General features: G+C 40.9%; 1 protein-coding gene across 6 annotated transcripts in view; it reads right to left on the bottom strand.

Annotated features, from left to right (window-relative positions):
• The window catches only part of ccser2a (coiled-coil serine-rich protein 2a), a 53,788-nt gene that overhangs the window by 31,143 nt on the left and 4,972 nt on the right, over positions 1–17,673 (bottom strand). For 3 of the 6 annotated variants that reach the window (XM_020098708.2, XM_069538517.1, XM_069538515.1), the window contains exons 2-3: positions 7,181–8,643; positions 6,889–7,100 (exon numbers count right to left, since the gene is read on the bottom strand). In XM_020098708.2, the coding sequence (XP_019954267.2) occupies positions 6,889–7,100; positions 7,181–8,600 (1,632 nt within the window). In that variant the 5' untranslated portion in view covers positions 8,601–8,643. Of the gene's footprint in view, positions 1–6,888; positions 7,101–7,180; positions 8,644–8,811; positions 12,116–14,204; positions 15,399–17,673 lie in introns of those variants that run through there. The other 3 variants (XM_069538516.1, XM_069538512.1, XM_069538514.1) reach the window with 3 other exon arrangements.

Here is a 17,673-nt window from a genome sequence, read left to right as displayed (position 1 = left end):
TGTCGAATACACCCCATCTCTTCCCAGTCCCAGCTGTGGAATGCACGGTAGAAATGAAGTGAAGGGTCATAATTGCTCAACTTATCATATTGTTACGCTAAAATTCAAACCATTGATTGCTTTCTCCTCCACATTTGACACTGAAATCTACCAATGGCAATATTATTTTTCTACACACGATATGCTTTGTTTCTGTGATGCAGAGACAGAAACAGGCGGTGTGGAGGAGGCTGGCTGAGCGATCGTTTTATTAATTGTTTAAGGAGTGATGACAGCTGCAGGAGAGAGCACAGAGAGAAGCCTCAAATCAGCAGTACGTTTCTCTCAGGTTTATCTTTCTCGTTTCATTCAGTGCTTGAGATGTAACCACAATGTGTTTGTCTGTGCAGTAATGTGCTCTCTCTTTCATATATAAATATATATATATATATATATATACCTTATACACACAGACAGACACACTGACATGATGGCTTAGTCATAAAAATTGATCTTGGTAATAAAAACAGACTGTGCCAATAAAGGCGTCTTGTGGCTTTCAACAGTAGACCAACTGTAACTGCTGTAACTGTGTGTTACACATCGAGCTGTTTACTAAGACCATCATTGTATGAGAAGGGGTTGTTTCTAAAGTTTAATTTAGTAATTACACTGTTAATCTACCACTAGAGAAAGGTGTTGTTAGTTACTTTGAAACAATATGTCATTCTTATTTTATTTACTACAGTGGATATACTGCAACTGACTCTGAATAATAATATAAGCATGATTGTATTTTTAGATTGTGTTTTTATTCATATTTACCACTCATTTATTTTTTGGTCCTTTATGTAAGATAAAAGAAGGTTACAGAGAAAAAAAAGGAAATTCTAAAAAAGAAAAAGAGTCATCAGAAGATGCCATATCTCCACAGGAATCTTTTTAAGTTCTGCTCTGGTTAAAACATCATTACAGATGGATGACTGGAAGGACATAATCATCACTATCCCCCTGAGCATTCACAGGGACTATAAAGAACATGGAATGTAAATGAGACTCAAGAAAGTTGAATTAGACATGAAGGTTCACAAATGAGACATCTTGAGCAATATACAAATCCGCAGTATGTAATAGTATCTTCTGAAAACATACTTACAAGATATATAATTTAATGAAGCAAGAAATGTAATTGACAGTGCAATCAGTATTAACTGATGATGTACTGTATTGAAAGTGAGTATTATGTCCAATTATGGTGCTGCCAGTAAAATCCATAGTCAGATGTAATATATAAAGATGGACGAAGCACCTCCACTTTCCAAAAATGAAGCCACAATATCCCAAATACAAACGCTGCCATCTTGCACATTTGGAGCCGGAGTCTGCATAGTGACAATAAAGGGTTGGAGCCACGGCAGCAGGTTCCCGCACATGCTCAACCAATCCTGAGTCAGCCTCAGCTGTCAATCATGATGTTTTATAGCATTAAACAGCTAATTAAAAAACAAAGTTATACCAGAAAAATTTACAAATGGAGGAGACAGGAGCTACCAGGCATCATGCTAGAAACACTTTGGCTTCACTTGTGGGGAACTTCTCATGTCGTCCATCTTTGCATACAGTTTATGGTTACATCTATACACTCATTCAGAAGTTAACCAATGTTGTTTTGCTTTTATTTTGCGTCTCTCCTGGTATGTTCTTCCTTTATTCTATCTCAAGAGCAGCCAGTTTAAAATATTCAATATGTGAGAGCCATTAAGAGACAAAGTGGTTATAAAAAACCGCCTGGTAATGAGCAATAATAACATAACAGGTCATGACTGTGATTTGAAAACTCAAGTACAGGCTGTAATTTTTTGAATGACTCAGACCACTGTTGTTACAAGAAAAATATTAGTGTCGGTTAGTGTAAATTAGCATGTGCATGTGTGTGTGTGTGTGTGTGAGATGGTCTTTAAAGAAAGCAGTGCAAGCACAAATACACACAAAGCCATTGTTTTCCTTAAAGGGCTGCTGCTGTCAATTTAAAAATCAAGACAAACAAAAGCAGGTAAGCTACAAGCCTCATTAATGCAGCAGCAGAGCCAGTTCACTGGCACTATGTTCCATAAATGGCTGAGCACTCTGAAGACAAAGGGCTTAAGCGCCCCACTCATTCAAACACTAATGAATTGACCTGTCTCTGCCTGGCTCCACAAAAGCCTAAAATTAGAGGCAAAATAAATAAATCAGGGATAAGAGGTGCAAAAGGAAGCCCAGTGACAAACCAAAGGATTATGGAGCTGCCAGTAGTTTGTTTGGAACACAGAAACAGGACAGAACAGGGGCATAATAACTGTTAACAGAATTAAACGAGGAAAAAGGGAAAAGGTTTCATGCTATGAGGAGGGACACTGGGCTGTTATGTCAAGGGAAATCTATTTCTTCTAAGACTCCTAAACAAACACAAGGTTAATGAAATTATCACAATCTCTGTTAAGGAAAAGGTTTGAAACCAAACCGCAACTTGAGTTTGGCTGAACTGATTCTCAAAGTTTCTTATTCTTTTAAATGTGAACAAAAAGTTTATGTGACGGTGAAACTTGGGAGATAATAAGCTGTGATGTTACGTAATAGAACCCTGCAACACATACATGCATGTGATATTGTAATTCATTTTATTAGATCAGACTACCTACGGCATTAAAGGGAAAATCCTCCCCCTTTCCCCCTGGTGGCTGGCTGCAGAATAGGTCATAGACCCATCCTCCTCCATGTTAGTGGATGGGACGTGGACCAAACTAAAATATATGTCAAATGAATTGTCAAAGATGGTTTCTGTTTTTAGCTAGCTCTTATGACACTGAGGTTAGTTGAAGTGTTTGTGCTCCTTGAGGAAGTTTAAATTTGCTTTGTGAAGCGATGAAAACGGGCTAAAATGTCATGATTGACAGCTGAGATTGATTCGTTATTGCTCTATAGTGAATATCGGCCGGACCGCAAAACCATAGCTCCACACCATGATCACCACTTGGCACACTGTGGCTCCAAATGATGTCAAAAGTGCAAGATAGTGTCACCTGTAGCTTCATTTTTGCACAACCAGAGGAAGTGAAAATGCATCATCTATCTTTATATACAGTCTATGCACTTAACAGTATAATATAATCCGATCACACAATAAAATACTCAATGCCATGAATTTCATCCGTTTGACACAGTTCAACCAAAAGGTGAAATACAGTGCAGAGGAACTATATTGAACAGGTGCATCTATTATTGTCTCCGCCCCCACATCAGCAGCAGAATCATCAACGTGTGAACTCCTGCTCTCATCCCTTCCTGTTCCTATGCCTTCGACTGACAAAATAAAAGAAGCACGCTCAAGCTCTTATACATAAAAATACTCAAAAGAAATTGTGCTGCTACACACTTAAGCAGGCGAGACATTTACAATCACTGCGAGATGATGCCCTCCATTTCACAATGCCAATTTTGTACTGTACCACACTGCATGGTGCATCATGGGAATGTTATTATGAGCTCAGGTAAACCCACTCCTTGATTTTGCACAGAGGCATATGAATGCAGATAGAGCCATGTATAGCCAGAAAATGTTGGCACTCATAAACAAGGAACAGCAGCAAGCACATTGAGCACTGTTGTTTTAAGGATGCACAGTGCCTCCATGTGGTCTGAGCATGACACTGCAGTGTGGCAGTGTGACTTGCCGCATGGGACTAGGTCTTATTCATTCTCTCATGCAGCAAAAAACTTAAATAGCGAGTTTCAGTTACATATATGCAATGAACACAAATTGCAGAGTGTTTGCAGATTATGATTAAATGCTTTGACTTTTTATATAATTAGGTTAGGCTTTTCCTAAAGCATTTAATTGAAAGCAGAACCAAGAAAGGAACAAACTCTTGCAGAAAAAAGGGCACTTCATTCAACAACTAACAAAAACAATGATACACAGTATTACACACCACATAGATTATGCAGGATAAATCCCCAAGAATTGCTAATCATCTTGGACACAGACACTGCTTTGTGGCAGGATTATATTCATGGTTTTCTCCTCATTGCGAGGAAGTATTGACTGTGTGAACAAGGAAAGAATCAGACAAACAGATGGAAATTAAAAAGCAGAAAGGGGTGGAACAGAGAGAGCTCGGTGCATCCAATTACTGTAAGTGGGCCCATTTGCGCTAATCAAACAGCTATGTAAAGTATCTCAATGGCAGATTCCCCATAGAGCTGATCTTCACACATCAGCAATCAGTCACTAAGTCTCTCTCTCTCCTTCTGGTTCTATCCTTTAGGTCTTTGTGCCCTTTTTCCTTCTAGCTCCTCCTCAGTCAACAGTACCACCTTCTTCTTTGACCTGATATTTGTACCCCAATAAAGCTGCTTTCAGACATGCACTGAAATCTGAACATTTTTCTGAAACGTTCTGGAGAGGTTGTAAGTACGCAAATGTCTCAGTCAGTTGCTCTGGTCTTTTTAAAATGTCCGTAAAATATCAAAGTGAGCCCATGTGAGAACAGGAACATTTCTGGAAAACTCACAGCGAGTGGGCGTGTCAAATACATTTCTAACATGCGACGAACTCGAAACTGGAAGAATACAAATATCTCAGGATGAAAAGAAGGAGTCATACACATCTTACACACTGCTTGGAAAGAAAATGAGATTTGAGAGCTTTAAGTGATGAGGGTTGACACTCGTGTCGATGTGCTGTAAACAAAAACACTGCTACTCTGTAAAATGTCCAGAACTAGTTTTCCGGTCATTTTCCAGATTTCATATCTGAAAACTGCTCGACATATATCGTTGTCCTCACAGTGCATGTTCAGAAAGAGTAAAGTTCTACTGAGAGGAGTGTCAAGACAAAGTTCAAGATTACTTTGGTTTCTATTCAAGATAAAGTCATGAGTAGATTTTCTTTTCACGTGTTTATTAGAAAGGTTACACATGCTGCAAACATGCATTCAGTCATTTCTCCTCAGTGGTGTTGGGTGTCGTTGCAATAGCCAAGAGTGGGAGTAATGAAATAACAGTCTTCCGTCACACTCTAGTTAAACACACACTGGTAGCCCTGTGGCTTTTTTATTCATGTAGAAGAGAATTGAAGTGAAGTCTTCAGATCTCTTATAATCCATCCAACATTGTTGTATATGTGAAAAGAAAGGCACAGTATGCAAACTTAGGGAGGCCACAAGATGGCGAAATCCACAAACTGTGGTTATGGAATGTGTTTTCCAAAAGTCAAACAAGTCAACCCCATGATGACATTTCAACTAATCTACTATACAGACAAACACAGACACACAATCTTAATCACATACACATGTCTAAAGCATGTGTGCTCATAGCAGCACACACAGATAGGACACACACACACACACACACACACACACACACACACACACACACAAAGCTCTCCCTTTGTCTCAACTTGATTTGTTAAGTTGTAAAAGATTCACTATCACAAATTGTGGTGATAATTGTGTCAACATCACATGGTAAAAGTGTTTTATATAAATTATAATCCAGCTCATTTTAAGCTCTTTATAGCATTCCTGAGATCAGGTGCCGTGGTACAGCAACACACAGGACTGCAGCAAGGCAAGCGATGCTATTAACTCACAGTTGGTGGCCAGGTCAAAATTCCTCTCAGCGAGCTAGAGAGACGTTGGCATGAAATGGCTGGTGAGAGCTGGCAGTAAGTACTAGTCAATTTTGTTTTCCTTCTCAGCCTTTGTTCCGATCATTTAATCCAAAATTATAAAGAGAGGAAGAAGGAATCATACAAAAGTGACACTGATTAAAGAGCAAAGACAATTACAGTGTGTCAAAACAAAAAAAGGCCCCAGGCTGTAACTAGGAGACCAGACTTAAGCCTGGTAGAGCATTTGTGCTTGTTAATGGCTTCAAAGTATATTAGAGGAGTAGAGTCAACTCCATATTAAGGGGAAAATCACAAAATCACACAAAAAGTGATCTAAGACCTTTGCTACACAAAGCTTGACGTGTTCCATGTCATTCTGATGCATTTACAATTACTTTCCAAACTAATTCTTTGACAGTGTTACTGTGCACAGCATTTCCAACTTTTAATGCAAGTTTAGATTTTTCTAAATAATCTAATACAGATAAAAATACCATAGTAAAACTAAAGGGGCAAAGAAACACCCATGACCTCCATACAATGAATGTATGTGTATATTTAATATTATCCCTGCAAATATTAGGATGATGTACTGCATATAAGTGTATATTCTAGACTTGTAGTTACGTATTTTGATCAGGTGTTTGATGCTTGAATTTTTCTCTCTGTAATGCCCATGATATTGTTAAAATAAATCCATTTGTAAAATGTACACCAGGCCTCACAACTTTAAAATGTCTTCCTAACCACTCTCTCTCTTAAAGATCCAGGGTTCTTGGATGAACCCGCTTCACAGGTTGATTCTTTGCCAACTTTCAATCAGTTGACACTGCAACAGCTTCAAATATTCTCTCAACTATTTAAGCCTAAGTGGCTGAAAAGGGCACAAGGGCTCTGGCATCCCTCCATTTCTTTCCTTCTCTGAAATATGCAACAGATCAATCTGCCATTTGGTGTAAAGGTAGGAGGAGTGGAGGGACGAGACTTGTTGGCAGAGGCTATAACAAGTGTTCTGAGTTCCTTAACTGTTTATGAGAAACTATTGAGAAATAATTCCTAAAAATATGAGAGTTAATGTTTAATATTTTCTGTGTCTTCCTTGTTCTGATATCCAAAACAGTGTGAAAATGGTGCCAGCTGCTACATTGTTTTGAAAAAGCCAAAATGTGGATTGGGATTGACAATCTAACAAAGGCTGTTTTTTCTCTGCATTAAACACATTTATGTCACATGTATGAAAACTTACGACTCACCATGCTGTTGAGCTCTGAATTATCATAGCTGTCTAATGGATGAGTCCCGGGTCCCCCAAGAGGCTCAAGACCCTCCTCGTCCCACATGTAAGTTCCACCAGAGCTGTTGGATGGTGACAGCTCAACAGATGAGGCCTGGGGGACATCACCTTGCTCTGGAGACAAGACTAGTGGTCCCTGGGAGTCCTCCATAGGGCTTTCTTCTTTATGTTCTGCAGAAATTAAAAACTCAGGGCTGAAAAACTGACACAAATGTTACATAAATATTTAGTTGAACCTCATTTTAATTTACCTTCCAGATCCATACTGTCCCAGTCAATGGTCTCGTTGAGAAAGCTGTCTAGACGGGTTTGGGTAGTGGTGCCAGCTGTCCTGTAGTCAGTCATGTCCCCATCACTGAGCACATCTCCCATACTATCGTCATCTAAAAACTCTTCACTGGTGTCTCCTCTGTCTAGAGATGAGGCGGAAGATAAGGACATGTCCTCCAGAGTCTCCCCTGCAGCCTGGCACGAGCTTTGCATGTCCACACCATTTCCTGCTCCGTTGGCCCCTCTATCTCCAGAGCTTCCATCACTGTCACTGTGAGAGTCTTTTTCAGCCTCACCATGTGGCTCTATGTCTAATGACTCTCCACACTCAGGGGCAGCAGAAGTTCTGATATCCCCCTTGACTTTACCTGGAAAAAGAGGCTTCTGCTGCTTGGCCTGCCCAGATCGAGCTAGCTTGTAACCCAGAGTCCCCACACTGCTGCCCAGTGACTTGGTCAGCACACAACTGGGGAACAGAGGCTTCTTCAGAGCACTGGGAGTAGAGGGTGTTGACGGGATAGACAAGGTAGGCAGAGAGGAGGCAGCAGGAGGAGTTCTGATGTACTGCAGTCCTCCATCTAGACTCCCTGAACCTCCCAGGCTACCATTCAGGCCTCCAAGTCCTAAACCAACTCTTCCATTGCTCAGCTGAGGGGGTTTGAGGAAAGTACTGCGAGGAGGTCGGAGCTGGGTGTTGGCCAGAGGCTTGGCGAGCTCCACAGCTCGGTTAAAGGAGAAGGACCGTGTCATTGATTGGGTTGTAGGAGAGGGAATCTGCTTGAAGTGAGTGAAGCTATTTGAACGCACCATGTTGTCCAGTGCCAAGGTCTTCAGGCTGTCGCTGGACTGGGACAGACTGTCTTGGGAGCTGCTTCTGGGAGTGCTAGAGCCTAACCTTGGCCGCACAAGGCGCAAATCTGACCCAGGAATACTGGAGCCAGTGAGACCATTTTTAGGACCTCCGTTTATTGGGCTTTTGCCTAGCTTGGTTCCTACTTTCGGACTCATCTTAGAAGATTGCTTAGGAATTGCCTTGGGGCTAGACACAGCAACCATCAAAGTACCTGACCTTCGAATCTTGGGAGTCCCCTGAGTCCCGCTCTTTACCTCTTTTGCCAACGAGGGACGCTGTGTCTGAATCTTGTCTTCATCTCTGTCCCCAGAGCTGGTGGAGCTGGAGATGGTCGTCCTATCATCTCTCTTCCATTTCAAGGAAAAAGGAGAGGCACGGATCAGACTGTTTGGCTCTGCTGCTGGGGGAGTGCTCTTACCACACTGGGTAGGGGTTGTTGGCTGGGTAGAACCATTGGACAAGGGATTAGCACCATTAGTGGTTGGGCGTCCACCAAACTTGGGCAATCTAGATACCATGGTGGACCTGATCGATGCTTTTTCTTCCATTAGATGCCAACAATGGCATTAAGGAGCATGGAATCACATACAACTGGAGAAAGAACAGACATATGGAGAGATGATTAGATTGTGATTAGGCTGATTCATTCCAGTAAAACTCCTCATTAATCCCAACAGCTACCACATCGCGTACATTTTCTACTTCTCCCTAAAGCTGGAGATATCAAATAAAATGACTCAAACCCATATTGTGACTTACCATCGTCAAACTTTATCCAGACCAGTGATCCAGCGGTCACTTCACGTTTGAATAAAAAATAGTACACTACAAACTCACACTATAAAAGATGTATGTACTGTGTCCTTCATTTTCATCTTGACAGTAGTACTTTCCACCTGCTGCAGTTGTTGCATGTCTGTCTCCTTTACGATTGCTGACTGTGAGGAGCATTAGGGATTAATCTGGCAAGCTTAGAGGGTGACTTGAGACATTGGCACGGCAAGTCTGTCTTGAAGCATTCACATAATCACATGAGAGACATAAAGGTCTAATGACTCTTTTTCTCTATGCACACGGGACACACCCAAAACTAGCAATAAATCTGGATATAGTGATGCTAGACTCTGAATCTGAATGGCCAGTAGCTAGCTATCTAGAATAGATAACTGCATCTTTCTAGAACATAACTCATTGTGCTGATATTACACCGATCAGTATTTTAATGAGGCAGCACTGGTGGGGTAATGTAGGAGTTGTACTCTTATCTAGGGCAACAAAACAATTGGAGCTGGCCATGCTTGTTATGATATGTTATATATGTCACACACATGATGTACATATAAGCTACCAAAATTAACGAAACATTCTTAATGAGACGTTAATAGAGTGATGAACATTTCTGTTTTCAAGGGTTTCTGACATGACATGACCTGTAGCTGGCACTGGCTTTGGAGGTTGTGGCGCCAACATGCCTAGCCAACAAAAGAATGGGCAAACAGATAGACAACGCCTGGGGGGCAAAGCACCAGTGCTGGGAAGGTAGCCAGCATACAGTCAGCACTGAATGCAGGGTGTACAGCATGTAAAGCCAACAAAGGGGGGGAACACAGGGCTGTTTCCTTTTACTCATTGTTGATTCATTCATTTCCAGTCAGCCATGTGACAAGTGTTCATGTGTTGATGGTGCACCTGCATGTTGCATCCATGTGGTTAGTGCTGGGTGATTATGAATGGGGAAGAGCCAGATTGCTGGTGCCGTTAAATGAAAATAAACCCATTTGCATGATGAACAAAAGCAGTTACTAGACACTAACCTACCGTTGCATCAAATACTGTTAATATTCATTGATAGCAAGGAAAGGCCTGCAGCGTTGTTGCCACACAGTAGATGAAGCAGTTACACCCATGTGAGCAGATCCCTTGACAAACTGGTACAAAGACACAAATGCAGATACTGGAGAAATAATCCACTCAACTTTTCCGGGGTTGGGGGAGGGGTGTTGAGTTACAATGTGCGACTCCTATTTTGGAAAAAAAAAAAACGTACAGCACTGCCCCACATTTCCATGCTGAGACACACGTGTCTACAATCATAAAGACACACTCACCACTCTCCACAGAAGTGTCTGGCCATGCCACCATCCTAATCTGCTTCATAAACACACATGGGCACACACACAAAAACACACACAAAATCAGGTCAGCATGTGCAAGCAGGGCAACCAAAGCCTCTTTGCCCCGGGGAGGGGGTGGTAACTGTGTGTATCTGTCTGTTCAATGGGTAGCAATAAGATTAGAGGTTTTCACTGTCAGAAGCCCCAGACCTCTCAACTTTCATTCATATCCAGAGTGACACATCACTGCTACAAAGCTTTAAAGCCACACACTGCTGTGGCAAATGTTTGTTCATCTGGGTCATCTCCCTCATCCCCCAGACACTGGAAGATTTCTGTCCACACAGCAGATGTTGCTATTTGATTCACTTAGAGTCACGTAAGTTCACTTTAAGAAATCCCACATGCACTACTACTCATAAAGTTATACAGTTAATATGATCATAAGGATCAGGATTTAAAAATCAATAATAGGTCAACAAGAGAAAGGCTAAAGGATCCTTCAATGACTTTCTAAAAGCGGCTCACCTTATTGCCTTGGTAAACTGAGATCGTATTTCACCACCAACAGTGCATTTTTCCCATGGAAAAATCAATAGCCTACTGATGTGACATCATCACAGGTAAGTTCGAACAGATTATGTACCAATGCAAGGAAAAAATGCTGTTTAAATGACCTTGCATTGATAAGTACAAACAAATTTGCAAACGAAAATGAACTCTAAATGATAAAAATATACAAAAAGTGCCATCTCATCAATGTATAATTCATCCTAACACGTGTACTTTAAATAAATAAACTAATAAATGAATTCATCTTTTTTTTGTCATAAAGATTATTAGAATCAGTGAATATAACGATGACGCATCTTCAGTAAATTCCTATGAATATCTGTTACTACAGACACAATACAGTTGATATTTATTCCGAATACTAGTTCAAAGACGGAGGTCAGCTGAAGAGGATCACACATAAACAAGAGCCTGACTGACACATATTCAGAGGTAGGGCAGGAAACCGTGCAGCCCATCTGTCAAACGCTCATATCTGAAGGCCTGCCCCTCCCCCCCAGAGTAGAGCAGTGTAAATAAACAGCTTCAGTAACATCAAGGCCTGGAATAAACCCTATGATAACCGAGACAAACAGCATGGGGAAAAACCTACGAAGCCTTGATAGTGTAAATGAAATAAAGATCACAGTCAAAAAGACGAGATTATAAACATACGTCTGAATTATTAAATATATTGTTACAGAAAAGAAAAACATGTACATGTGTCAATCAGGAGAAACCCTCAAACTGCAGTTGGTCTCATTACCTAAGCCAAGGAGGTTATGTTTTCATCGACTTTTATTTGTCTGTCTGTGAGCAGGATTACTCACAAACTACTGAACCTATTACCATGAAATTCTGTGGAGAGGTGGGACATGACCCAAGGAGAAACCTATTAGAATTTGGAGTGGATCCAGTGAGCTCCCATCTAGTTTTAACATGGTTCAACAGAGGGATCTAAGGAGAGAGTTTAAATTATTTGTAATCTGTTTTCTGGTCTGAATTCTTCACTGCACTGGGAATTGATCAAAAGCATAAAAAATGTTCTATCTGAATGGCTCAAAACCTCTATTGTTAGCTTTTTTCTGTGATATGAAACAACCCAGATTTTTATGCATTATCATCCATTGTATGTATGGTCACAATGACAGAGAAAACAGTGTGAGAGGGGGAAGAAGTGATGATACAAAGAGAACCGATGTTGTTAAATAGAGAAAAGAAATTTAGAGACTCAGGAGGCATCACTCTCTGCCGACTTTTTCCCCCGAGAGATATTTTCTTACTGTCTGTCGAACAGGGAATGGGAGCTTTCTGTCTCCCTGCCAGCGAGGTCATTTGGCCTTATTTAATTTCCAGCCCAGAGGAGCTCCAGACAGAGAGCACCTTACAGAGGGCTGAAGAATCAGAACTGCCAGAGTGGGGTCGTTCATTACTCTTCTGGCAAAGCTTTCACACACATGCACACACACACATGCACACACACACACATGCACACACACACACGACAGAGACGCATTCTTCAGGAGCAACAGGATGGATGCAGATAGGATATGACAGCCTCGGGGCGATGATCTATTGGGTCACCGGGGCTACGCATGAAAGGAGGTCTGTCCCCATCTCCCCGTGCTCATAGTTCCCCATCATTACAAAGTCGCAGCACTATGTCTCAGCACAGCAGCATGTCAGGCTACATTCATCTTTCCTCTCTTACCTTTCCTTCACTTCTGAAAGATTAAGGAGGGGAGTTTTTTTATTTGACTTTATTCAGGTTGTGGACACCCCAGAGAAGGATATGGCACAAGGGAGGCCAAGGAGGAAATTAGTTTCCTGGGATTCATATATATCATACAGTGCGCTATAAAATGTTTCTTCTTTCTGTAGAATACACGTAATGTCACAAAATACAAAAATAAGTAAGCACCATGAATCCATCATCATAGTATTCCATCCCAGCTGTTCATTACTTCTTCTTCTTATTAATTATATTATTAGTTTATATTTTAGCAAATCTTTTCCAAAGTTTCCTAATGTTAATGAAAGGACTCCAGTTATGTATTCACATTAATCACAACTCAGTGTGAAAATCAACTTAGAATTCACATGTAAATATTGCATGTTATCTACTGTTATAGGACTAATACAAATCAAAATAACAGTTACATCTGAAATGTCTGACTTTTTATTTCAGAAAAGGCCAAGATTGCTTAAATCATTAAAAAAAATATCTATGGAAATGTGAAAGATTATCAATAAATAAATAATCAAATCTCACCTCAATTTTATTTGTATATACCAACATTGATTATCTCAAACCCCTTGTAAGGTCGAGAACTATCAATAACTTAGAGAAACCCAACAGTTCCCACTATGAGCAAACACTTGACTGACTGGGAAGAGCAACCCCCAAAAAGACAAAAAGTAGCTGCAGCCAATGAGCAAGGATGTTTACTTTTGAATAAAAACTTTGGGAGTTCTTTCTGTCTGATCATTTCAAGTCTATGAGGATTGTAGTAATGGTTATGGTACATAACTGATAAATGAAAAGGGAAGATTAAAAGGGGGAAAACAAAGAGGGAGGGACAGAAGGGCTGGATGGACTGAGCGGGAAAAGATGGAATTGCTCTTCTGGCACTTGTTCATTCCTGGCATGATTTCCAAGGAACTCCTCAGTGACGCCTTCTTTCATCTAAATCTCTCTGTCTCTGTTGGTATATATTTCTTTCTTAGGGCAGAAATAATCAATTACATGGATCAATGGTTATATAACCCCTGTATGAAGAGCCTAGTGTGTCTTCCAAAGGGCTTTGCTTTAGGACATTTGTTGTAAAAGCAATGGTCCACTCAAAACACACACATAACCACTATCTGAGAGCAGTTTCACTCTTGTGCCAGCGACTGAAGACTCTTGTTTGAAACAAGATCCATTCTTGAAAATAAAAGATGTGGGCCTGAGGCTATTTCTTTGTGAGTATCTGATCTGGGGATGAATGACGAATTAAATGCGGAAAATGACTTTCTGACCCGCTACTGAATCCAAACCAAACTGCAGCCTCATTTACATATATTGACGAAGTGCAGTGTCTCAGTGGAGTAATAACTAGGCCAGTCATCTGGACAGGGAGGTGGTGGCCCATAGCTATCTCCCTGAAGAGATTAACAGAGTGCCATTAGAGCAGGCTAATAGAATGAGACGGGGATGAAAGCAACACTGACGCTGGGCTAATGTGTATCGAGTGAAAGCAATACTGGGCTGAGCTACACTGATGCTATGGTGCTAATCCAATGAGACAGCACAGAGAGTTTGGTAATGCTATATACTAACTGTGGCAGATCAAATGACACCAACAGAGGAGATGAGGAAAAGATATAAGGTGTGGCAACCCAAGAGCTGCGTATACACCACATGTTGTATTGTACTGTACCACCACGAGCACACACAGCAACACATAATTCCATCTTTTTAAAAGTACATCATGGAAACGTTACCTTAACTCTGAGAACTAAAGTTGACCTATCCAATCATCATCGCGTCACTCTGCTCTTTGCCTCCTCCATCCTCTAAACTGAAAGTGAGGCAGCAGCAAAAATCAAAACAAAACAGGAAGTCACTCTTCAGAGGTCGATCTGTCCTCTGCCCGGCTCTCTCTCTCTCTCTCTCTCCTTGCACGTGGGCCTGTGTGTAAGTGAAACGCGATGTGTGTGCGGGTGAGGAGAACAGAAGCTTTATGGGTGTGTTTAATATTTGATAGGGCATCTTTCAGGCGCCCCACCCAGCCTACTGCAAGAGGAGAGGAGAATTTATGCTTTTGAGAAAATACACCAAAAACAAGACGCATTAGAAAGATGCATTTCCAGTAAAAGAAAAACTCTGATCATTTGCAACAATGGTACAAAGTCTAAAGACTGAAGCCACATAATCCTCCTCACACAAGAAAATAAATCTACGAGCTTAGGTAGCAGTTTTCAGTAAGGCTCTATAATATCATGTGATCACCGGAGGGGATAAGAAAGGCACCGCATGTCAAAACTGACTCCAGCAGGAATTTGTTGTGGTTCTCTTAAAGAATCCGTGTGAATTCGATTTCCCCTTCTCATTTCATGCTTAACAGCGTACTGGTTCCAGTCAGTCAACCATTCCCTGCTAAGTGCCAGCAGTAAAAACCATACGAGCGTTGCCAGTTCCTCAGTTATGAGAGTCTGTGATGTCACACGCCTTGATAAGTCACAGCATGGGGTCTGGACCGACCCACATTACATTAGCAACAGAACGCAGGATTTCTAAAGACGAATTAAGCTTTTCTATTTTTTCATGTCATTCTTCCATAAAGTGCCTCAATCAAAATAAGCTATGATACATTATTGTTCATGAAAGTAGATGATTAGGAGAAGAATCCAGACTGAAAACATATGAACTCCAACGGTGGAAAGAAGAAGAGACAATTTTTTTGAAGTCACAGTAATAACAGAACCAAGACAATGACAAAAAAAGGTCTGACCAGAAATGAGTCACACTACTGACAAGGCACGACACAGAAATACCGCTTAAAAGTTTTCATAGACTTCCCTGACTCATCCAGTAGAATATTTCTGGAGTCACGCTGAGCTGTAGTCGTCTTGGTGGAACTTATATAAATCTACTTATCTTCATTTTTGTAGCAGCCCAGATGTCCACACTCCCGTCACCATAATCACAACACCATGCTGCATCTACAGGGTTTAGTGTGTCTGTGTGTATGTGTGCGGCATGCTGAGACAGACGTGTCACTGTCTGCTCCCTCATATACGACCTTCACTTGAACCGCACCACATGAAAATTGCAGAACAACTGACATCCCTGTTAAATCTTACTGTTTAACTTTTTAGTCGTAAAGAAATGAGAATAACATTACCCAGAATACCAGGGTTGTTTTTTTTCTCCTCTTTTTAATTATCACTGTTTCATCTGAGTTTTAACTTTGACTTGAGTGAACAGAGAGTCGTACATGATGGAAGACGTTACTGTTGTAAAAGCATATTTTAGTCCCTGTTATTAAGATTGCATAGTTTCTGCATGATGTCTGACAAGATATTGAAATAGTGGGAATATTTGCTTCATGAGAACATGAACTCTAAATGAACCAAGTATGATTGTTTTATGAAGCATAATCTTACATTGAACTCAAATTTGACACATTTATCATGAAGAGAGCACTTGCATGGATTTTGCACTGATGTTATATTGACCCTATCAGCGAAGGATTCATCTTTTATGAGCGGGTTTTCTCACATGACTCAAATACAACCACTAAAACATTTAAGCAGTAACTCGGACTCAGGGTCAAATGTCTGCTTTCAGCCAACTTTTTCTATGATGACTAAACAATGGCATCACTTTCTCTGCTCTCTGCTTTCTCTGCTGTTTCACCTTCTATCTCTCAGATGACATTAGAAACATCTCCAGCTTCTCCACTGTTCAGATGTAACCCGCTAACTCTGACTCATCGCCGCGCTTCAATGATAGGCCTGTCGACAGAGGTGAGAAATGTGGATTACAGTTCATGACCTTAATATGAAATGACCCAGTTATAGAAAGATTTCTATCATGTGCCAGATGGATTTATCCTCTGTGAATGGACAATACACCGCTATTAGGTCAACATCCTCTCTGCCTAACTCCCCTCTTTTTCCTGTGCGTCCCTCCTTTCCTCTGCCTCTATCATTCTGTCTCTCATAACAAACTCTTACCCCAATGTCTACTATTTCCTTGGGCAGCAGATTTTTCCCAATGGCTTGCAAACTGTGGATGCATTTGATTCAACATGGTCACAAATGTGTATAACATTATCTGAAAAAGGAAATTAAGACGTACAAATGTGTACAACAATTGCGTGAGTCTTATTTCTCAAATCTGTGTTCCAACTCCAAACACAATACCTCAGTTGGAAACACAAATGAATAAAGTATTTCACCTTAATTAATTGAATTAATTGAATTGAAGTCAAACAACTTTCTTTTTTCAGAGTAATATACTTTCTACAGATTTTGAACTTCAACTTCACAGATCTGTTGAAAAGCTTCCTGCTTCCTTTATCCAAATGTTTTACAGTACCTGTGACATTTATTTACAGATTGTTTAATGTGAGCGCACAGATAATCTTATTAGTTTACATATGCGTGTGGAGTTTTCAGACTCTTGGCTCCAGCTTCACACAAAGCAGACGCTGGTGATGTGTTGAAGTCTGTTCCCCCATCAAAATGTGTTTCCCAAACACCCCCACGCTCCCCCCTCGGTAGTGAGGTTCAGCCGACGTCTGCTTTCATCTTCCCCACTTTAAATTTACACTTGAATTCACCAAAATACCAGATGCCCCAGTTTTCCCCCACTTAAAAACTGCATGCATTTGTGGATGTGTGAGACGCTGAAAGGATTCTCAAACCTCAAATGTAACTTGATCCGTGCGTATCATGGTGAGCCATGCACACACATGACATCTAGGAAGCTTTTCGAAACGATTGAACGTCAAACATCAATATTTGTGTTCAGACTGCTTGGTATTTGCGTGTGGATTGAAACATGCAGTTTTTTGAGAACCAACATTATTGTACGCATTTGTGTCATCTATCAGAAAAATAGAAACCTGTCTCAAATCAGGCCAAGACGAACAAGGCGTCCTTACATCACATCAGGTGATCTGTGTCCAATTTTTCCCACAGTTCAGAGCCGTTAAGTCAGTTGATGAAAAAGCTGACACAATCACATCTCCACTGACCTCAGCAGCCTTCTGATAAACTGAGGGGCGGTTGTTGCTGGAAATACACTTACTGTCCTAATTGCTTTGAGCACAGAGAGCCATCACCACACAATGAAAGCCATTATGTGGGGACGTTAGACGATGCTGCAATCTAGCCTGCCATGCAAACACAGTATTTGAATATCACCCTCCTGTCTGTGCAGGTGACCTCACAGACACTGAGG

This window comes from Paralichthys olivaceus, chromosome 14 (assembly GCF_024713975.1).
Source record: "Paralichthys olivaceus isolate ysfri-2021 chromosome 14, ASM2471397v2, whole genome shotgun sequence".
NCBI lineage: Eukaryota > Metazoa > Chordata > Actinopteri > Pleuronectiformes > Paralichthyidae > Paralichthys > Paralichthys olivaceus.
Note: the sequence above shows the minus strand (reverse complement) of the source record. Positions and strands in the feature narration are given on the sequence as shown.